This window comes from Heterobasidion irregulare (genome assembly GCF_000320585.1).
Source record: "Heterobasidion irregulare TC 32-1 unplaced genomic scaffold scaffold_02, whole genome shotgun sequence".
NCBI lineage: Eukaryota > Fungi > Basidiomycota > Agaricomycetes > Russulales > Bondarzewiaceae > Heterobasidion > Heterobasidion irregulare.
The window spans coordinates 2,429,296-2,448,107 of NW_009258198.1; the positions used below are offsets into that span (position 1 = coordinate 2,429,296).

Below are 18,812 nucleotides of genomic sequence, written 5' to 3' on the forward strand. Positions count from 1 at the left end.
TCACGTTCATGATCGCACCATTAGGTCACCGCGATGACACAAATCCATTGATCAAAAAAACACCCTCACATGAAATTCAAGGGTTTATATGTACTATTAACAACCAATACCCTGTAGCGGAACTGAGGTCTCTTTTTTTCACAACAAGGGCCAAGAGGATGAGGAGGAAATTGTGACTGACACGGGAAAGGAAAGGGAAAGAAAAATGATATAGGGAAGGTCTGACACTCACGACACCAAAATTCTTCCAAAACGAAGAGAGTGCGAGAGTTCTTTTACCCACCCAAGCATTCTTCTGCGCTGAACCGAATCGCCTCGTCCTTCCTGTGATGGATAGCAGGACGGGCACTGTCTAAGGGGTCGCGTTGAGGAAAAAAGACGCGACGCGTGCTGCCTTATATATATATGAGCTGAGATATTTGGCTTTGCTTGGGCATAGAGGTCCAGCGAGGCGTGGGAACTATAGCCTTGTACCCCACACGGCCCAAAATGGAAATGAATAAATCAGCAACATAACTACACTAGGGCTCTAGCACAGAGTCTCTTGTCTTTAGATGTATTGTGCGTCCAGGACATGTTTCCAGTATCAACGATAATTATCCTCTCTTTTCTCTTCTTTTTGCCGTCCCCGGGGGCTTGTAGTCCAAGCTCGATCCCACTTTCGTTCAGCCTCGCGCACGAATATCGCCTGCCTCACCTCGATCACGCTGGCACAGAACAGATCATATTCGACGACACTCGTGCCCGACCCAGTGCTTCACTGGCGCTGCGTGCTGTTCCCACAACAATATACCGGCCTCGATCGGCTGAGGCAATACAACATGCTCGATGGCGATCAGTGAGGCATGCTCAGAGCGAGGAGGTTCAATGGGATCAGGTTAAGGTACTAGGCCCCGATGTCGGGGACCGACATACAATATCGCAGCTTGCACGGATGACAGGGAATGCATATGCCCTTCCTGGACAGAAGAACTGGTATGACATCGATGAGGCATGGAATGTTGTGAGTACTTTCTGCCTCTAAGCCGTATCACCACTTCACATAATCGGCGTTCGATCTCCAGAGCTTTCCGTTTGGGTGGGGAGAATCAGAGGGAGGACCTCGTGGTCATGTCTTCGTGTCTTCTGACAACTCGACTGTCATATTGTCGATCAAGGGTACGACCGTCCAAGGAGCCACGTCCAAGATTGACAAATACAACGATAACCTCCTCTTTTCGTGCTGCTGCGCCCGCGTCGATTTCTCGTGGGTGTTCTCCACCGTATGTGACTGCTACTCTCGTCACTGGAGATGCGACAACACCTGTCTCTCCGAGGCGCTTATTCAAGATAGCCTGTTCTATTCGGTTGGAGTTGCAAGTCTCTTTACCCAGTACCTGCTAATACAGCGAATATTAATGAATCGATATTCAAATTTACAGAACCTCGTGAGCAACTTGACCACCCTCTTCCCACACTCAAATATCTGGCTAGTCGGTCATTCCCTCGGGGGTGCACTTGCTTCACTCCTCGGCACCACCTTCGGGTTCCCCGCTATTGCCTTTGAATCACCCGGCGAAAGCTTGGCTGCTCATCGTCTCCACCTCCCCTTACCTCCGAGGTCGCCAACGTCGAGCGCTCCGTCCGCCCCGGTAACTCACGTTTACCATAACGCCGATCCCATACCACAAGGTGTGTGTACGGGCTTCGGCTCTCCCTGCGCATCAGCCGGGTATGCATTGGAAACACGATGCCATTTGGGGAAGAAGATTGTGTACGATACGGTAAATAAGCTGGGATGGCGGGTGGATGTGAGGAAGCATATCATCCGGGAGGTCATCATGAATATCCTAGAGCTAGATCGCGAATGGGAGGAGGGTAGAGATGTACCGTTGGCAGTTGAAGAGGACGAAGATTGTGTTGTTAGTGAAAATCTGCTTTTTCCTTTGCTCAACACTGACCGCGTCCACAAACAGGATTGTTGGAAATGGGAATTTGGAGACTTCGAGGACAATTGAAATCACCTGTAGGTTAAATTGTATCATATCTCTCTCACATTATTATCAGCCACGGACCACCTGTGGTCCCTTTCAAACTCTGACATGAGCGCTGGCCAGCACGCTGCGCTTCGTCCAACAAAAAATCACCTTCTCTGCTCAGCACCACCGATCCACTTTCCTTGAACATACACCCTCCTGATATTCCTATCGTCCCCCGTGAAGAAAAACCTCTCGAGCATCTCATTAGGCGCGGCGGTCTGGATTCCCAAAGCAGCATCTTGGTCGACGCCCCACAGACCAGGATTTCCGACGGTGCTGTTGACGCTGACAAGGAGTGCGTCGAATGCCTTTCCCGGGGCAAAGGAGCCGGTGCGAGATTGCAGATCGCATACCTGGGCACCGCCGAGGGTCGCGAGGTGCAATAGAGTCGCGAGAGGAAGTTGGCGATTCGCAAACGTCGCGGACGATGGAATATCACCAGTCGTTGGGGACTGCAATTGTATGATTTTGGATGCAGTGCTGGCGTGCTTGATCTCTGTGAGGATAGACTGTGAATATCCGCCCGAGACGTCTGTTCCCAGACCGATCTGCCGAAGAGTCAGCCAACTTCGAGATCTAGAGGAATAGGATACTCTTTTGTGAAGCACAAACCTTGATGCCTCTATCGAGCAACTCGCCCACTCTACAGACCCCACTCCTAAGATTAAAGTTGCTCGTCGGACAATGCGAAATCCCTGCCTCCCTCGATTTGATCAGCTGCACCTCCTCTTCCTCCAGATATACCGCATGCGCGAGAACTGTGCGCCGGCCGAGAAGTCCGTAGTGATCATACACGTCCGCGTACGATCTGCACTCAGGGAATAGAGTCTTGGTATACGCGATCTCGCTTCGGTTTTCGCCGATGTGCGTCTGCACGAGAAGTGTGGGATCCTCGCGTGCAAGGGATCCCAACGAGGATAGCAGCGGCGGGGTGCACGAGATTGCGAAGCGGGGCGTGAGTACAGGCTGCACCAGAGCGGGCGAGTTGAGATCGGGGAGAGAGCGAATGTGCGCGATGAGCGCGGTTGTTGCAGCTATCGACGCTTCGACAGAGGGCTCGATATAGTCGACAGGGCTATCTCGGTTCATGTTACATTTCTAGAATCAAAGAACGTCGGTCTTCGGATGTGGAGCGCTGCGATCTCCGAGGCTTACCTACCCCTACGAAAGCTCTTTGGCCTAGCCGGAGAAGTATCAGTGGTGAGGATACATGGGAAGTGGCGTAAGTTCAATGACAAACCATATGCGTGGACAATCTCTGCGAGCGCTTTCGTCGCCTCCAAGTGGAGTGATCCATAATAGCAGCACGTTGTAGTCTGCGCGAAAATCCAGAATCTGGGCCAGGACCTCAAAAAAAAAAGTACGACTCACACCCGAGTTTATGATACGTTTCACGGTTGCATCGTAAGCGCGTCTGGCGAATTGGACGTCGGCATACTTGGCTTCCATAGGAAAAGTAGTCTCTCTCAGCCAGTCAAGCAGCTCATGCTGCTGTCCACTGGGAATTACTCAATTAGAATAAGCCCCTGGCATCTATGTTCCACTACTCACCTGCCGATGTTAGGAAATTGTGGTCCATGCTATGCATCAAACTTCAGAGGTCGATCATTCTTTCTTATCCGGAGAGCGAACCGTGTGGGTATCAACGAAGCCGGGCATGATAAACTCGCCACGCTTCAGTTCAACCAGATCTGCATCCAAACTTCCCTTCTGCGCCATGGCATCCTGGACCATAGATGCTGCTATGTCTTCTTCGATCCAATCGATATCCCCAAACGGAGACACACAAAGCAAGCAGTTCGGCAACGCTTGGTAGCTCGAAAGGGTCTGCGGATTTATCACCAGGCCATAGAAAACAGTGCTGCGAGGAAGCGGAGACATGCTTGAGGAGTAGCTTAGGAACTCGGAGGAAGCGGAGACGAGGAAGTGGAAGGGAGCACGATGGATGGTATCACATGACTGCGGCTCCGATGGATCTACGCGACATGGATTCACTTGCGTAGAAGGACGATATGCAAGCAGACTGCAAACGATAGAGAGCTATACCAGTATGACACGCACGTGTACTCCAATGACGCTAGATCATGGATGTACTTCCAGACTTGAATTGCACATGTCGACTACACAAATGTTAAGGAAGATGCAATATCGCTGTGCGAAAGTGCCAGATTCCCAGGGAACGGAAGAGCGTGTGCTTTAACCTTATGTATCGCGCATCAAGTTACATATACGTGGTCAAAAGGCGGTTTGTCCGCCTATCGCGTCTGACCACCAAGGCCAGATACAGGATTGAATGGAGGAGTGAGGTGGAGGATATGGAAGATATGACGACCCTGCATACAAATACATACTCACTAACGAACAAAAAGGCTTGTGGTTCACAAACGCGCGGTAGTGGGAAAGGAGGGCAGCTCGCCCTGAACGGCTCGATTGAGATAAGAGCCATATACATGGTCGTGTGCTAGATAGCTTGAACGCGTCCTGACGCGCAGCTCGATGACAACCACTGGAGCGCTGATGGTGGAGTTGAATGCGATGTTTTTTTCAGGACGTGGGGCGTCTCAGCGTAAGCGCCACGAGCCTCGTGAGCCATAGTGTAACCGGGTGTCATGCTCACCTCAGCTTGCTTCTCGTCAGCCTTGTCAGCCTCGGTCTGAAGAAGCTGGATGCAGTTCCCACTGGCATGTGGGTTGCTGTCGGTGACGTTCGCGCGTAAGATAGAGGTTGGCTCGTGCAGTGCTTATGCCCATTTGAGCTTCAAATGCGGATGCAGCGGCCGGAAGGGAAACGGTGACGTTTATTAAGACACAATTGATGGAAGATTCTTTACTAGTGTTTACCACAAGCGTACTGATGGATAGCGGGCGTCCAGCTATTCGTCAACCGCCCTTTCAGAACAAGACGTACTTGCTATACGGTTAAGAGCAAGGGTTCCAGGCTCTTTGACAATGTCAACAGAGATTATTTCCCTGGTGTCCACGGAGGACCAAGACGCGAGAGGATTCCCGAGCCAGAAGACATGGGATGGTGCGGGTTTGGCGAAGGGAAGAAGAGAGGTTTCTGAGATGACCGAAGAGGAAACTTCGCGGAGAGGGGCGCGAGTGGGGCGCGTCAGGCAGGTTTGGCAATTGACGAGCGCTGATGCGCAGGCGCCTACGACGTCGAAAGATCTTAGCACATGGTCTGGGAGAAAGGAGGTATATTGTGAGCCTGTGCGACAGAGGAAGTACCAGACGGATTTCTGTGTACACAGACAAGAAGGAAGGACGGGAGTGGAGAATCGAGGCGGGAGCAGCGCAGGTGTAACCAGGCCGCAGGGAAGAGCAGGCCAGTGCGGCCAGTGCCTTGATCTTCTTTAGACCATTTCACATTCCTCTTCACATTCCACTCGGAATTATAAATGCATTAATTCGCTTTTCTTGGACCTTGTCTCCTTCCCATACCCTCCTCGTCGTCTCGCACGGTCCCCACACCTCCCCTCGCCTCCCTCCTCACCTTCGTCATGCCCTCTCTTCGTCGCACCATCTCGTCGCCCTCCGTCCGCTCCTCTCCGTACCCTGCGTCCTTGGGTAGCCCCACAGCGCGCGGTCACGGCCCGCGGAGGTCGTCAGGTTCCGAGATATCCTCCCGCAGGGTTCTCGCAGATATCGACTGGTGGCGTGTCACTCAAGGCCAGCGCGACCCCAGCGCTGACCCGAATGAGACTGAGACTGAGGAGAGGGGAGACGACCGTGTGGACGACCGTGGGCGTATTGTCGGAGATGCGCTTGGTAGTATGACAGGCGCCTTCGACTTATACAATGAAGTCGAGGTTCAGCGGCCTGCGACACCAGCGCTGACCGACATTGCGTTTGGGAGGGTCCGCTTGGAGGAGTCGGTCCAGGTATGAAGCAGCCTTTCACGACATTGCATGAACACAAGTTTACCACCCTGCTGCTGCAGGCTCAACCTCCTTTCAAACAGTTCGAGGCGTTAGCTATTTCGCCTCGAACTCCCATTAGGCGTCAGCGTCAAGCATCGGACTCGTCGGTCGAGTCGTCGCCGGAGGCTCCTTTGACCCCATGCGAAAGTCTGTACTTCGATGACATGGGATTTGCCGACGAAGGCACAGATATCCACCCGATCCGCCTTCGTCCATTCTCCCTCGCCGCTCTCAATTCATATTCGTTTGCCCAGCTCACGACACCTGAGGAGAGCAAGGGGGCCGGTTTCTTCGGCAGCTTCTTGGGGGATGCTTTTGTTGCTGATGACAGTGACTTCTTTGCTTGAACGCGTTTCCGAGGGCGATTTCCTGCGATTTCCTGTGAACCATGAAAGCGACAGCTTCATCCCTTTCGCAACATACCCCAAAATCGGCTCCACTGTACCAATATCTCCTTGTTCCTGTTCCAACCTCCGGACAAGTGTCCTATACAGAGTTCCCCATCCTTACTCTTCGGTCTTGCGCACCCGCCCGCTATCTTGACCTTGGCCGACAAATATTTTTCGCGGAGCCGCCTTCATCTCCATATTTCCCGACACCGCGCTGCTCACGGCCCGACCCTACGGCACCTGGACGCCGTACGCCGTCGCAACCCGGTCACTTCGTCAGCATCATCCTCCCCTTCACTCCACACATCTACTATCGCATCTGCCCCCTTCGTCTTGCATTCTTGCCTTTTCTCACCCTTCACGAACTTTCATGCTTCACGGCACGGCACATTTGGTTCATCCCTGGTTCATCTTAGCTTGACGGCTGGGCTTTGCATGTCCGCATCAGCTAAGCGTCTAGATGGTCTTGTTTCGGATGGTGCAGCGCCTCATTCATAACTTTTACCCTCGCGTGTGACCTTACCTGGCTACTCCTTGTCGCGTGTTGATCTCTATTTTTCATCTGACATCGGCGCCGTCTCACTTTTATTTCTCCTTATCATGAGTGTTTCTCGTCCTACCCATTAACTTTTTTCCGCTTGCTGGCTCCTCCGTCATTTTGCGCCCAAAACAAGGCCCTGGTCTACTCTTCGATCAGCCGACACCTGTTCCTCCTTGCCGTGTCATTTTCTCAATCCATCTCATCTCTATCCTCATTTGTTTGTAACGACTAGACATGCATTCTCATCCACATGTTTCCCTTTTCGGCGTCTACGACCCCGCTATCCCGCGCTTTCCTCTCCTGCTATCACGTCCTCCCAATGTGCTTGTGGTTCTTGACTCGCCTTACCCTCCTGTAACGACTTTATTACGATTACGATTTGTTACGACCCCGGGCTTTTGTTTGTTTGACACTTCTGCCCTTGATATTATTCCCAACGTTCCCCGACAAACATTGTCACGGTTCGATGTTCATTTTGTAACGCCCACCCGGACGACGTACATAAAAAACGAGCAGTTTTACCGCTGCTCCAAAACTTGTACTCTACTGTACATCGTGCCCATGTACTTCTCGTCCGTCCATCTCTGCCGAGTATACATTCTCGAACGTGCCTCCAACGACTAGTGTCTACCACAGCGTCATCGAATACTTTTGAGTTAGGCTCTGACTTTGGCCGCTTTATTGTATCGAATGTCGCGCCACCCATCGAAGTGAGTGTCGGTCAAGGATCTCTCGTGAGGCTAATCCAGACCAGCAGCGCGATCGCAGCAATCCTGCCTCCTGAAACAGGGTCTTTAGTACAGCACTCCTCCCAAATTGCCAAAAGCATCCACGTCGATGGCCCACAATATCCAAACGCGCGATCGGAGGTAGCCTATCGCGTTCAGCAATCTAGGTTGGGCGCTGTCGGGCCCCGTTGGTACGCCATTCGCCACGGCCGACGGGCGGAAAAGAGGAAATGGAGACGGAAATAGTGAGGGCAGGAAGCACCGGCAATGGTCAACACGAGATCACGCGGCTTGAGGAGCGCAAGGAATGAGATCATAGGCATGAGAGCATTTCCTACGGGCTTCGGTCTTGGAGCTTCATGTCGCAGGGAAGGAACGGGCGAGCCAGCAACCGCATCGCATCGAATCACCGGCCATCGCGTCATCAGCAACGCGTCCACATTTGCAGGGATGGGCGCAGCGCTCGTGTGTCAGATGCGTTGCATCACCGGTACATACCGGCAACAATGTTGGGCCCAGCGACTCTGCTCCATCGTGAGGGTGCGAGCGGCCCGTAGAGAATCTGAACTTTGGGAGGTAGCGGAAGCGACGGCGGTGCTGTGAATGAGGAAGGTGGAGGCTGCATATACGGATTAGGATTCGGGTAGCTTTGCGGTGGCTGCGGCGCCGACTGCGAGGACTGTGTGGGCATATTATGCCGTATTTTCCAGGCATTCTTGATAGTGAGTGCGCTGGAGAGGATCTGCGAGCGGGGATGTCTCTTGGTAAGAGCGAAGCACGGTTCAAGACAAAAAAAAAGTAATTACAGCCTCTTTTTCAACACCATCAGCAATACTCTGTATGATGTTTTCAACGACTTTGCGGTGGTTCCCGTGAGGCTTGTCGTCACGAAAGCGCATCATGCGCCAGCCTTCAACAGAGGGATCCCAATGTACCTCGACGATGCGATCGTCAATCTGCTCGCGTGATGCTTTCAGACTAGATCGTCCAAAGTGTGAGCCCGCAAGTGCCAGTAAATATTGAGGCGTAGAGATAGAGCCCACCGTTCCCATTCCTCATCGTCGACGTGCATGACGTCGTATGGCTCATACTTGGACCGCGATCCGTCGTCGCCACACCATACATGGAGGGCAAAGATTGGTTTCGCAAGTAGGTCGGGTTCATTGGGACGCTTTCGAGACGGAGGGAAGCGCAGCACGAGTTTAAAATCGATAGAATTTTCGGAGGGTGGTTTCCACTTCAGTCTGTCGCGATGTATGTAAGTCCTGCGTATGGATGAAGCAATGCAAAACCGACATGTTTGTATCCGTGCCCGGAACATAGGGCGTGTTGACGGATGTGTAGATGAGACCATCATTACCGTGGTGTAAGTTGGGTATATCGACAGCAAAGACTTTATCCACGGCATAGGATAGATTGATTTCTTTCACTTGAATACTGGGGGTGCCAGACTGGGTCAGTCGCGGCGGATCACAGCCAGAGACACGGTAACACACTCGAAGGGTTGATTTGAAGCCATGTGGGGGTATTGTCGCATCATTCTTTCGTACGGTTTGAAGAACCACAGTTTCAAACGCTGATCGTGTGGCCCTGTCAGTGACACCGTTTACACGATCGCCAAGCAGACGTACCCCATATCGTTTATCAAGCGATTTGGTCATTACATTCTGGTTATCTGCGACCAAGCAGTCAAAGCATAGCATCCGAAGAGTTTCCTGAAGACGATGGGTTGAGCCAAGAACAAAAGCAGATTGTAAAGGTACATACTTGCTTTGTCTGAGGGTCAACATCAATTACAAGTTCCGCATCAATGATAGTACTTCGAAGTGGTCTTTCAGGATGTTCGTGGTGGGGAAAGTACATCCCGAACAACTGTCTATACTCGTTGTGGCGATCGATCTTCAGACTCTTAGTGAGGAATGATCAAAAAACGGCTATCTGACACTCACAATGTGAACCAGCTGCTCGTTCGTTTCCAGATTTGTCAATATCACGAGCAACACTCGGATGCCATCTGACTTTTCGCAGACCCAGTAGCTGTCAACGCGGGTGGCGCAATTCAACACAATTCAACACCGGCATAATTCACTACAATGAACGCACTCTTGTTTTTCCAGTCGCTCGAGATCCTTTGAGCCGAAGCTCACGGGCTGACTGCCTGGAAAGCTGTGAGAATTTGCAAAGGTCAGCATTTCTCGGAGTCGGGTATATCACTGCCCAAAGGCACTCGGAAGCATACCGGTCATGGTTGAGGCCACATAATTGGGCGACATGGCCTTTGAGCCACGAACCCTGAACAGAGTTTGGAGGGACAAGCTGGCCAGGTAGAGTCGGTGTTTGAGGCATGTTGAGGAGACAGTGAGAGAGATGAAGGATCTTTACACTGTCGTCTTTTACTACCACAGCCCAGGCAGCCTCCAGTTGCAGTGACTAGGAGCACAGCCACATTCGTGATTGGTATGACTAATAGCTAGGGTACTAATTGTGCACATAAAGACTGCTATTTATACAACATGGCACTGGAAGCGGCGAAATCAGCTGGTAATCATCCGCTAAACTCTGAGTAGACAAGGGTAACGTCAGTGTATTCTTGCTGGAAAAATCTGAGGTATAACACAATGACCTTCGCGTTAGGAAGGCGAAGCTATTTTATGAAAGACCAAGGATTAGTTTAATACCTCTTAGAAGCGTTCATGCACTGCGATTATTTCGTTCACACATATGCTGGGCTTGGAGTCCAGGACATAATTCTGCAGTGTGTCTGGGTACTGCATCAACACTCGATAACTGTGCCGAACAAGGATTGGAATCAACAGAAACTATAACATAGCTATGGCATGCCTTGAGTCGCTGTCGACGGGCTCTGTGTCTGTTGGAGATTTACGAGGCCAAAATAGCGACTCCGGCCCAGCTCGATCTCATCTCGTGGCAACTTTTCACCTCGGGTCAAGACCACGCCAACGAATTTACGCTCTCCACGCATCCACTTTTCTTTGTAAAAGCGAACGTATCCTGGAACCATAGCATACAAGGTGTGATCACGTCCCATTTTCACCTATACAAAAGTTGAGTTACGTGCAACGCGTCAAGGCATTGGAAGAACTTGCATGCTGGCCAGGATGAAACTGGGTACCTCTCTGACGCACAATGATATTCCCTGGAATGACATGTTGGTCTGTACAAATGCACATGCGTGAATTTTTGAATATACAAGTATAAGGCGAGGTTGCTTGCCAGAAAACTTCTTCACGCCCAGCCTCTTGCCTGGGGAACCTCCGTGATTATGTACCGTGCCTCCAGCGCGTTTTGTGGCGGTGCGCACAGAGCCTTGAAAACAAAACCGAAGTCGGAACACTATTACCAATCGGCAAGGAAAACAAGGGAGCGTACCTAGGACAGAAAAGGGGGCCCTTGTGGCCTCGCAGCATCGCGTGAAAGACAAGAAGGACATCGAAGGACCTATAGGCGCTTGGACGGCCGCACTCGGTTCCATATAAAGTCAGCGGGCAAACTCTCACGCTTTCTTGCACATAATCTTCTGTTCGGACTTCACCTTGACTCACTCTTTACGATCTTACCTACGTCCACCACACCAACTCATTCCGCCATGGTTCTTCTTGTCACTTCCGATAACGAACAGTTCACTGTAGAGAAGGAGGTTGCCGAACGCAGCGTCCTCATCAAAAACATGTTGGAGGGTAGGTAGTTGTCATAGTGGCACAGCCGAGTGACACTCATCGACTTTTAGATGTCGGCGAGACCGACCAGCCCATCCCGTTGCCTAACGTGTCTTCCAGTGTCTTGAAGAAGGTGCGCGGCTTCTTCTTCCTCTCAGCTCATCTTTACCTTGTCGTTCCTAACATCTTGCACCCGTAGGTTCTTGAATACTGCGAACATCATAAGGGCGAGCCACTTCCTGCTGCCGACTCTGAGACAGCGGACGATACCCGGAAACGAACAACTGAAATCAGCGAGTGGGATCAGAAGTTCATCGGTGTTGATCAGGAGATGTTGTTCGAGATCATCCTTGCTGCCAACTATCTTGACATCAAGGCCCTTCTGTGCGTAGTCGTTGCTCACGATCAGCTTTCATCTGCCTAATCTCACATCTCTGTCAGTGATGTTGGATGCAAGACGGTCGCCAACATGATTAAGGGAAAGACACCAGAGGAGATTCGCAAGCTCTTCAACATTGTGAACGACTTTACGCCTGAAGAAGAGGTACAGTCTCCAGCATCTTTGTACCATGTACCATCTAATGTCCTTCTTTCTTGACTGACAGGCGCAAATCAAGAAAGAAAATGTGCGTATACTTCTTCTGCAGTTGATTATGCTATCGTTAATATTGGTTCTTTTGACATGCAGGAATGGGCTGAGGACCGCTAGATGGCATTTTGTGATTCACCTGCAGTGTTGTGATTGTTTTCGTTCTTCGCCTCTACTTGTAATCATACGATGAAAATCCACGTGTATCACATTCCAATCACGTTAGGATGGCGGTTCTTTCTGTTTATGCCACTTCCTGTCCACAATTTACTTGTCTCTGGTTGTCTCTCAGAGCGAATAATTCGGTGGTCTGACCAGTCAAGCTCGCAGCATGTTGAATGTTGATCAGTAATCAGTCTAATACAGCGGGGAGCTGGCTGAGTATGTATGCCTCTGAAAAAGTGATACCTATAATTGGCCATGTTCAGCGCCGTTGAGCGACCCCACCCACGCTGAATCTACCGTCATGTCAACAGGATCCCTATTGACAATACAGAAGAGCCTCAAGCTCTCTGGTATGTGATGCGGTGTTCTACGTAGGTATATGCTCATGATCGATAGAACTACCATCTGAGGATGCGCTTCTTGCTGCGGCTCGTGAACTCATCGCCTCCACGTATTCCTGGAAGCGTGGCAAGTCGTTCCAGAAAAACAAAGTCCATACCTTTTCTCGATCAAAGGGTGCCGGCGATGGTGCCGCATGGCATGGTAGAGTTAGCGAGCATACCGCCGAGGATGCAACGTTCGACGAGTTCTGGAGTAAGATCGGCCACGACCACGCTAACAACGAAGTGGCGTGCGTGTACAATTCATCCTCTGTCAGACCTCGAACTGATATGATGGCGGCAGCTTCATGAAGGAAGTCAAGAAAGCTACTTTGGTGAAACAAGTCACCTCCAATATGTCTATCTGGTCGATGTACTATGAATTTACCCCGCCTGTGTCACCACGAGTATTCACCGTTCTGCAATTTGCCCATCTGGATGAGACCTCTCCGAGGACAGGGTCGGTCGCTAGATTGTATATTGGTTCTGTCTTTATTCACTCTCTTCGTAGGTTCCTCATACAAGTTCCGGTAGATATCACCGAAGATCCAGAGCTAGCAAAGCTTGAGGAGAAGGCAGTGAAAGGCCGTTACTGCAGCGTGGAAATCATCAAAGAGCTTGAAAATGGCAATGTAGAATGGCGTATGGCCACCTCCAGCTCCCCTGGTGGCAGCATCCCCACGTTTATCGTAGAGAGCTCGATGGCTAGCACGATCTCTGCGGTAATCGTTCTCGTTTCACTCTTTGGACCACAACGTTCTCATAATTTGACCGCAGGACGTTCCGCATTTCTTGAATTGGTATCATTCGATACGACCTAAAGCTACCTCAACTCTACCCAGTACCGTCACTCCGACTGTGACAGCAGATATACCAGTCCCTGGCATTGCCCCCACAACTGTTACCAGCGGAACGGCAAGCGGTCCTGTCGCCTAGCGGATTCCTCATACAATGAAGGAATCTACAATTTCCAATTCCTTACACGATTGGATTGTGACTGCGACCGAACAGGTTCGCATGGAAGCATGTACAATAAAGATACAGGACGTCCCGTTGGACTTGACTCGAGTCTCATGCCAATTCAAGGTATCGTTCGACTGAAATGGCCTTATCAGAACCCAGCCAGGAAGAGGAAAAACCCGATCTGCCTCACCTTCCCAGCTCGTGACCGCCTCGTTCCATAGCTTCACTTCATGTTCTCGTGTTCCCCCGAAATGTTCCACAAAATCGTTCCCGAAAACTTCCCGAGCGATGCTGCTTGGCTGCATCATTCTCTGCGTCGCAGCCTCCAGAGAAATCGGCAGCATTTTGACCTTCACGCGCAACCAGAGTAATCTTAGTAGCTGCATACGCTGACAGTGGCAGAAGCGTACCGTCCCATTCCTCTTATCCTCCGGAGTGAGCTGCGAGAGAGGGGCGACGGGTAAAGCTAGCTTCTTCTCCATTCCTCTCATCCCTAATTGGAAGATTGCGCTCAAAGCAAAGAACGCGTTCATGTCTGCTCCGGGTACACGGACTTCAAGACGTGTAGCCGCGGGAGGTACAGATGGAGGAGAGATGAGACGGACAGAAGCTGCGCGGGAGTCATAGCCATACGTGACAGCGTTGGGAGCCCAGAAGGCTTCACCGCCAATGAGACGTTTGTAACCATTGATAGTGGGAACGAGCTGCGAAACTATGAGCATGAGGACGCTGTACTAAAACGAGACCTTACCAGGGGCATGACTAGACAACAAAGGTAAGTTGAGTGCTATTCTTTTCAGGTGAGATGAAGGAAACTACACACTGTCCGGCAAACCATCTAGGACACCTGCCAAGAACCATTCGCCAGCCTGGCTCAGGTACTTCAACTCGTCGTATGATGCTCCTTCTCTACCAGTCTTGAGTTCAGAATCGCTAACGGCGAAGATGTTAAAGCCCGTTGCATCGCGCAGCGACACGTGTATATGCCTATGAATGGTAGACTGTGATGAGCAGGAGTTTGTAGACGCTTCTTTGAGACAGCATACCCGCTGCAACCTGGAAGCTGAAAGCGAGAGTCAGAAACTCAATCGGTCGAGTGAGCTACGGTACCTACGTTTCCCCACGGTTTAGCCATGAAGCTTGGCACAATACCATGTTGTATGCCTATGCTCTTAGCTAAATACTTGAAGAGCAACGCATTGTCGGCCATCCGCGGAGCTGTAGTGTACGCTAATGCAGTTTCAAAAACACCAGGGCCAGTCTCAGTATCTGAAGAAATGGTTGATCAAGAAGTCAATATGTAAGAGATGGCATACAATGGCATACAATAAACGCACGATGCCCTTCAATGTCAATTTCGAATTCGTGACTTTTATCGAAAAGGCCGTCAAAGTAGTCTCTGTTTAATTGAGTACGCAGGAGGGAGTATCCATGCACTACGGTGGATATTCGATGCATTCATTAGATGCTTGGGGTAGTATCACTCACTTCCAGGCGTGAGGGGGGTCAAGTTCTGATATTTCTTCTCGGCAAGGCTGTGTGGCGATTCTGGTGGAGTATGAGTCATAAATTTCCTTGAGACGAGTGAGATATTCACCCTTAAATTGGAAGTACTAGGGGAAGTGATATATGATGTGAGGTCATCAATTCCGATAATTGAAATGGCATACCTCATACTCAACGCCTGCATAACATGACAATCCGCTCTTTTCAGCCTTCTCTGCTGTCCGTTTCAGGACACTCCGCGGGCATACGCTAAGAGGCTCTCTCGAGTCGGGGTCCAGGAATGAAATCAGGAAGAATGGAACATTGTTTTCCCAAGGAATTCTTCTAAACGTCGATAGATCTATCGATGCCAGAATATCGCGGTAACCATTTGCTCTATTCGATATGAGCAGTTCACGAGAATAGACGGCATCGTGTAGATCCCATCCGCTGGAGAGGAAGGGTCGCGTCATTGACGAGTTCTTCAGCAGCAAATGAACAGAGGACGAACAAAATGACGCTACAGAAGCCAAACCCATCAGAAGAAGCTGCGCTCAGAAACTTCTCCTTTGACTACCTAACCATCAGCCTTTGCAAAAAGAGACGAGCTCAGTGATCGCACTCACCATGAATTTGCCCCTCAGGACGCCGTCAACTGGTGAACCAAGTTAGAAAGCCGCATTCCTCCTAGAACGAGTTAAGTACCGTCAAACCCTAAGGAAGGATGCAGAACAAGGTGACTCGTTGATCAATGAATATGAAGGTAAGGCGGAACTCTACCTGCGACTTTGACCTTGATGTCATTTTCCAACAAGTTCTTCAAGTGCTCAAAGGTTTTTGGAGCCTGAGTGGTGGCAGCACCAACCGGCATTTTGAATCGATTGTGGGTAATGCTGGTTGCTTAGATGGGGGAAGCAGGAAGAGTAAACGGGAGGACATGGGAGGACATGGGTAATATATATGTCGGCCGAAGGAATATATAGAGATAGAGATAGCAGGGAGATAAGATAAGATATTTCCAGAGGAGCACCCCGACCCGCACAGACCCGCACAGACCCGCACCCGATCAGAACCGTCATCCTCGAAGATTCAGAAAAGCCAATGGCCGCGCCTTTATTACAAAACACGCTTCGGGTGCGTTCCCGTATATCTACGTTGTCACATACAGCCTCCAACTATCTCTGCGCGGGCTCAGGTATACCCATCCTATGATCTCCGATTATGACATACTCATGGCTCTCATCCGCTCAGATGACGGGACCATCCGTATCTATCAACCCCCAGAGATCCGAGTGGCAAAAGCTATCAGGGGACTGGGTGCAGAGATCTCATCTATAGCCTGCTCCACGGAACCCGAAAGCGAACTGGGGATTGTATGGCTCGCCTGCGGAAAACGTGTATGTTTCAGCCCCCCACCATTAGCAGACCTTTCCCTCATGTGGTTTCAAGATAATGTCGTTTGACATGACAGGTCCCAAAATGATTCTATCGCTCAGCGATGCCTCCACAATATTTGACATCAGTGAAGACGACGAAGATGTCCTCAATGAGGTGAGTCGAGCTCATTTGCATCACCCGTCTGGCAATTAAAGATATCCAGTCAGATTATGTTGAACCCCAGTGGAAAATACCTCGCATTCAGCACAGATAGTGGGACGGTTGGTACTGTTGAAATTGCAACCAAAAAGATTTCACGAATGAAATCTCGACATGACAATGTAAAGTCTGCCGCGTTCATTCTCCAGCGTATCTGACCTCGTCATATACGTCTTTCTTTCTAGATATGTGGGTCAGTCGCGTTTATTCCGGACCGTCCAAGCGAACTAGTGAGCGGGGGATATGATTCCGCATTACTACATTTCGACTTCCACCAAGGCAATGTCTTATCGCGTATTGACTTCAGTATGTTCTATTCTAGCCTCTACGTCCGTTGTTGTAACTAAGCATGTTTCACTTAGCTTCACCCCCACCATCCTCAGGCATATCTCTGTCTCCGCCATTCATTTTGTCCCTTGCCATGTCAGCCTCTGGTCTCATTGCTGCAGGAACTGCAGATGGACGAGTTTGGATCGGTGGAGGAGGCGAGAAGAGATCTGGCGCAGCTTCTGGGAAGAAAAAAAGGAATCGCAAGTGGGAAGGGCTCAAAGATGATGAAGCTTTCACAACCAAGATTGCGGAGGGTCCCGTTGTCGCTGTGTGCGTACTGTATTCTTTTTGATTTGTTAATTCTCCTAAACTATCTTTATAGCAAGTTTCTTGATCCGATGACGCTGCTCACATGTACTCTGCTTGGAACGTTCTCGCAGCATACTATCTCCCGCGTCAACGGCAAACTGGTGCTCGAAACGGCGTGGACTGTATATGTGAAAGGCGTTGCAAAAGTGAATGCTCTAGTTGGTTTTGACGGCTGGATCGCGGTTGGAGGGTTTGGTAAGGATGGCGAAGGGCTCGTAGAGATGTGGAAGATCGAGTGTGGAGGGGCCGACGAAGGAAATGCAATAATCGGATCTCTGTAATAACACCACAAAATATCAAAGTGTGATGGTCACTATCGTCTGCCTTTCTCTTCCTCCTGCAGCTTCTCGAGCTCGGCAATCCTCTTCATGTAAGTGTCCCGATCTTGTTTCATTTGCGCTATGAATTGCTCGTCCGATAGGCTTTTGAAACCTAACAGACCCGCTATTCGTTGCCCGAGCGGTCGCGTTGGTTCTGAGGAGCCAACAGGTTGTTGCCCTGGCGTTGCTATGCCCAGTCTTCGCGACACGAATTTCACGCGTTGTATGCCGAGCTCGTTGGCCGAATACTGGAGAAGGGTACACCCCACAGCACCCATGGCGAGACCTGACAATCCTCCACGGCTCCCATCTACAGAGAATTCAGGACAATTGATCTCTCCTAAGAATCAGATGCAACTCACGCCTCCATGCACGTAAAATGCCACCAGTGATTCCACCACTCACTAGGGAATCCAGCACATTGTGTGTGCGCATATCCCACCAAGTCAAGTGTCCACGGTGTATCCCATCCTCTGGATGAGCTTGCACCTGCCGTCTTCGTCGCACGTACTGCCTCTGAGGCAGTGTGGCAACAAAAGCTGGACTCACGAGATACTCTCGAATGCCTACAACACATATCAATTACTATTCAGCCTTGGGGCAGAGTTAGCTAGTAGAGAGTGAGTCCACGCACCGAAGAACGTAGCTCCCGCAATACCACAGTTGAGAGCCGCAGACGAAGCCAGGAGAGCTGCGACTGCCTGCCCTCTACCCTTGGCCAAGGCATATGTCCCTACGATTGCTGCACCCGATACAGCTGAACGTCAAAAGCCAGGTTCAGTCATCAGGTGATGCTCGAAGTGTTCCTCCGGAAGGACGAACTTGCATGTAGCAATTGTTCCTTTAGCAACAAGTATTGGCGCGGACTGGCCCATGTGTTCGTGGGAAGTAGCTCAAAGCAAAGTGAGTCCGCTCGCAGAAACGAACGAGAGTGAACGGTTCTCTATTAACATACTGTTAGCAAAATGGGGAGGCATGGCCGGATAAAGCCGAGAAGGCCGGACCATACTCCTTTTCGGGGACCTCCAGACTCTCTTTTCCGAAAAAAAAAAGACAACTTTCAACTTTGGAGGTCGATTTCTAGCCATGAGGATACTATGCTGGGACCGGAGTTGAGTGTTGAACAGTGAACCAGTAGTGAACTTTCAATTCAACTTCTTCCCCATCAAAGGAGCAGCTCTGTAAATATTCATGTTATGTATGTCTAGACTAGCTGTGCGTTTTTTCAGACTTCTCAGACAAGCGCATGGAGCAGGAGAGAGAAATTAAATGCAATTTCGAGTCTCTGCTGCGATAATGAGCCCAGATCTGACCAATCTCGCACTCTGAACCTCATGTAAAAAAGGGACTAGGTAATATATGTAGATGAACATTCTGTGAAAAAAAAATCTAAGAGTGAC

At 50.4% G+C, this 18,812-nt stretch overlaps 12 protein-coding genes across 12 annotated transcripts; 5 read left to right on the plus strand and 7 right to left on the minus strand.

Moving 5' to 3' along the window:
* Positions 1-561: 561 nt before the first annotated feature.
* On the plus strand, positions 562-2,077 carry HETIRDRAFT_145803 (lipase). Its single transcript, XM_009544465.1, has 4 exons — positions 562-1,003; positions 1,065-1,355; positions 1,422-1,901; positions 1,956-2,077. Exons 1-4 carry the CDS (start codon positions 575-577, stop codon positions 1,995-1,997), a joined length of 1,242 nt encoding a protein of 413 aa, XP_009542760.1. The 5' UTR covers positions 562-574; the 3' UTR covers positions 1,998-2,077.
* Positions 1,899-3,899, minus strand: HETIRDRAFT_471217 (uncharacterized protein; the record flags this gene model as incomplete). The annotated part of the gene is made up of 7 exons (XM_009544466.1): positions 1,899-2,566; positions 2,631-3,116; positions 3,178-3,197; positions 3,259-3,334; positions 3,390-3,516; positions 3,570-3,598; positions 3,651-3,899. The coding sequence occupies 7 exons, from the start codon at positions 3,897-3,899 to the stop codon at positions 2,123-2,125; spliced, it is 1,431 nt and encodes a 476-aa protein (XP_009542761.1). The 3' UTR covers positions 1,899-2,122.
* Positions 3,900-5,460: 1,561 nt separating this feature from the next.
* On the plus strand, positions 5,461-6,343 carry HETIRDRAFT_457568 (uncharacterized protein). Its single transcript, XM_009544467.1, has 2 exons — positions 5,461-5,901; positions 5,961-6,343. The coding sequence occupies exons 1-2, from the start codon at positions 5,521-5,523 to the stop codon at positions 6,285-6,287; spliced, it is 708 nt and encodes a 235-aa protein (XP_009542762.1). The 5' UTR covers positions 5,461-5,520; the 3' UTR covers positions 6,288-6,343.
* Positions 6,344-7,341: 998 nt separating this feature from the next.
* HETIRDRAFT_380161 (uncharacterized protein) lies at positions 7,342-7,932 on the minus strand (the record flags this gene model as incomplete). The annotated part of the gene is made up of 2 exons (XM_009544469.1): positions 7,704-7,932; positions 7,342-7,650 (listed from the first exon to the last, which is right to left on the minus strand). A coding segment is annotated over exon 2 (234 nt), but the record flags the coding sequence as incomplete, so codon positions are not given.
* On the minus strand, positions 7,342-9,938 carry HETIRDRAFT_438535 (uncharacterized protein). The gene is made up of 11 exons (XM_009544468.1): positions 9,838-9,938; positions 9,702-9,764; positions 9,548-9,635; positions 9,366-9,497; positions 9,230-9,313; positions 9,095-9,174; positions 8,895-9,035; positions 8,642-8,842; positions 8,405-8,576; positions 7,704-8,340; positions 7,342-7,650 (listed from the first exon to the last, which is right to left on the minus strand). Exons 4-10 carry the CDS (start codon positions 9,459-9,461, stop codon positions 8,083-8,085), a joined length of 1,032 nt encoding a protein of 343 aa, XP_009542763.1. The 5' UTR covers positions 9,462-9,497; positions 9,548-9,635; positions 9,702-9,764; positions 9,838-9,938; the 3' UTR covers positions 7,342-7,650; positions 7,704-8,082.
* On the minus strand, positions 7,754-8,023 carry HETIRDRAFT_122310 (uncharacterized protein; the record flags this gene model as incomplete). The annotated part of the gene is made up of 1 exon (XM_009544470.1): positions 7,754-8,023. The coding sequence occupies one exon, from the start codon at positions 8,021-8,023 to the stop codon at positions 7,754-7,756; it is 270 nt and encodes an 89-aa protein (XP_009542765.1).
* HETIRDRAFT_311418 (uncharacterized protein) lies at positions 9,475-9,944 on the minus strand (the record flags this gene model as incomplete). The annotated part of the gene is made up of 3 exons (XM_009544471.1): positions 9,475-9,497; positions 9,548-9,635; positions 9,702-9,944. The coding sequence occupies 3 exons, from the start codon at positions 9,942-9,944 to the stop codon at positions 9,475-9,477; spliced, it is 354 nt and encodes a 117-aa protein (XP_009542766.1).
* Positions 9,945-11,205: 1,261 nt separating this feature from the next.
* On the plus strand, positions 11,206-11,984 carry HETIRDRAFT_311377 (uncharacterized protein; the record flags this gene model as incomplete). Its single annotated transcript, XM_009544472.1, has 6 exons — positions 11,206-11,296; positions 11,347-11,408; positions 11,475-11,659; positions 11,717-11,819; positions 11,881-11,901; positions 11,964-11,984. 6 exons carry the CDS (start codon positions 11,206-11,208, stop codon positions 11,982-11,984), a joined length of 483 nt encoding a protein of 160 aa, XP_009542767.1.
* Positions 11,985-12,330: 346 nt separating this feature from the next.
* Positions 12,331-13,345, plus strand: HETIRDRAFT_448910 (uncharacterized protein; the record flags this gene model as incomplete). The annotated part of the gene is made up of 5 exons (XM_009544473.1): positions 12,331-12,379; positions 12,426-12,660; positions 12,714-12,869; positions 12,921-13,131; positions 13,187-13,345. The coding sequence occupies 5 exons, from the start codon at positions 12,331-12,333 to the stop codon at positions 13,343-13,345; spliced, it is 810 nt and encodes a 269-aa protein (XP_009542768.1).
* Positions 13,346-13,379: 34 nt separating this feature from the next.
* On the minus strand, positions 13,380-15,760 carry HETIRDRAFT_380170 (uncharacterized protein). Its single transcript, XM_009544474.1, has 15 exons — positions 15,638-15,760; positions 15,563-15,571; positions 15,484-15,512; positions 15,369-15,430; positions 15,043-15,307; positions 14,970-14,985; positions 14,861-14,920; positions 14,710-14,808; positions 14,487-14,641; positions 14,419-14,435; positions 14,196-14,359; positions 14,124-14,134; positions 13,783-14,076; positions 13,563-13,722; positions 13,380-13,506 (listed from the first exon to the last, which is right to left on the minus strand). The coding sequence occupies exons 1-15, from the start codon at positions 15,726-15,728 to the stop codon at positions 13,481-13,483; spliced, it is 1,458 nt and encodes a 485-aa protein (XP_009542769.1). The 5' UTR covers positions 15,729-15,760; the 3' UTR covers positions 13,380-13,480.
* A 344-nt stretch (positions 15,761-16,104) lies between these two features.
* On the plus strand, positions 16,105-17,319 carry HETIRDRAFT_29644 (uncharacterized protein; the record flags this gene model as incomplete). Its single annotated transcript, XM_009543434.1, has 6 exons — positions 16,105-16,254; positions 16,307-16,408; positions 16,462-16,575; positions 16,639-16,759; positions 16,816-17,057; positions 17,110-17,319. Coding segments are annotated over 6 exons (939 nt in total), but the record flags the coding sequence as incomplete, so codon positions are not given.
* An 86-nt stretch (positions 17,320-17,405) lies between these two features.
* Positions 17,406-18,389, minus strand: HETIRDRAFT_100471 (uncharacterized protein; the record flags this gene model as incomplete). Its single annotated transcript, XM_009544475.1, has 5 exons — positions 17,406-17,722; positions 17,775-17,901; positions 17,962-17,978; positions 18,047-18,169; positions 18,368-18,389. 5 exons carry the CDS (start codon positions 18,387-18,389, stop codon positions 17,406-17,408), a joined length of 606 nt encoding a protein of 201 aa, XP_009542770.1.
* Positions 18,390-18,812: the final 423 nt, after the last annotated feature.

What these genes read in the sequence shown, in the direction of transcription:
- HETIRDRAFT_145803 (XM_009544465.1), top strand. Translation starts at nt 575, where the DNA reads ATGTTTCCAGTATCAACGATAATTATCCTCTCTTTTCTCTTCTTTTTG. An exon ending in TCGATGAGGCATGGAATGTT is followed by an intron (nt 1,004 to 1,064) that starts GTGAGTACTTTC and finishes TTCGATCTCCAG; the next exon opens with AGCTTTCCGTTTGGGTGGGG. An exon ending in AAGAGGACGAAGATTGTGTT is followed by an intron (nt 1,902 to 1,955) that starts GTTAGTGAAAAT and finishes GTCCACAAACAG; the next exon opens with GATTGTTGGAAATGGGAATT.
- HETIRDRAFT_457568 (XM_009544467.1), top strand. Translation starts at nt 5,521, where the DNA reads ATGCCCTCTCTTCGTCGCACCATCTCGTCGCCCTCCGTCCGCTCCTCT. An exon ending in GCTTGGAGGAGTCGGTCCAG is followed by an intron (nt 5,902 to 5,960) that starts GTATGAAGCAGC and finishes CTGCTGCTGCAG; the next exon opens with GCTCAACCTCCTTTCAAACA.
- HETIRDRAFT_438535 (XM_009544468.1), bottom strand. Translation starts at nt 9,461, where the DNA reads ATGTACTTTCCCCACCACGAACATCCTGAAAGACCACTTCGAAGTACT. An exon ending in CGCTTGATAAACGATATGGG is followed by an intron (nt 9,175 to 9,229) that starts GTACGTCTGCTT and finishes CCACACGATCAG; the next exon opens with CGTTTGAAACTGTGGTTCTT. An exon ending in GACGATGAGGAATGGGAACG is followed by an intron (nt 8,577 to 8,641) that starts GTGGGCTCTATC and finishes TGGACGATCTAG; the next exon opens with TCTGAAAGCATCACGCGAGC.
- HETIRDRAFT_380170 (XM_009544474.1), bottom strand. Translation starts at nt 15,728, where the DNA reads ATGCCGGTTGGTGCTGCCACCACTCAGGCTCCAAAAACCTTTGAGCAC. An exon ending in TCCTGAGGGGCAAATTCATG is followed by an intron (nt 15,431 to 15,483) that starts GTGAGTGCGATC and finishes ATGGTTAGGTAG; the next exon opens with TCAAAGGAGAAGTTTCTGAG. An exon ending in GGCGGTCACGAGCTGGGAAG is followed by an intron (nt 13,507 to 13,562) that starts GTGAGGCAGATC and finishes AGGCCATTTCAG; the next exon opens with TCGAACGATACCTTGAATTG.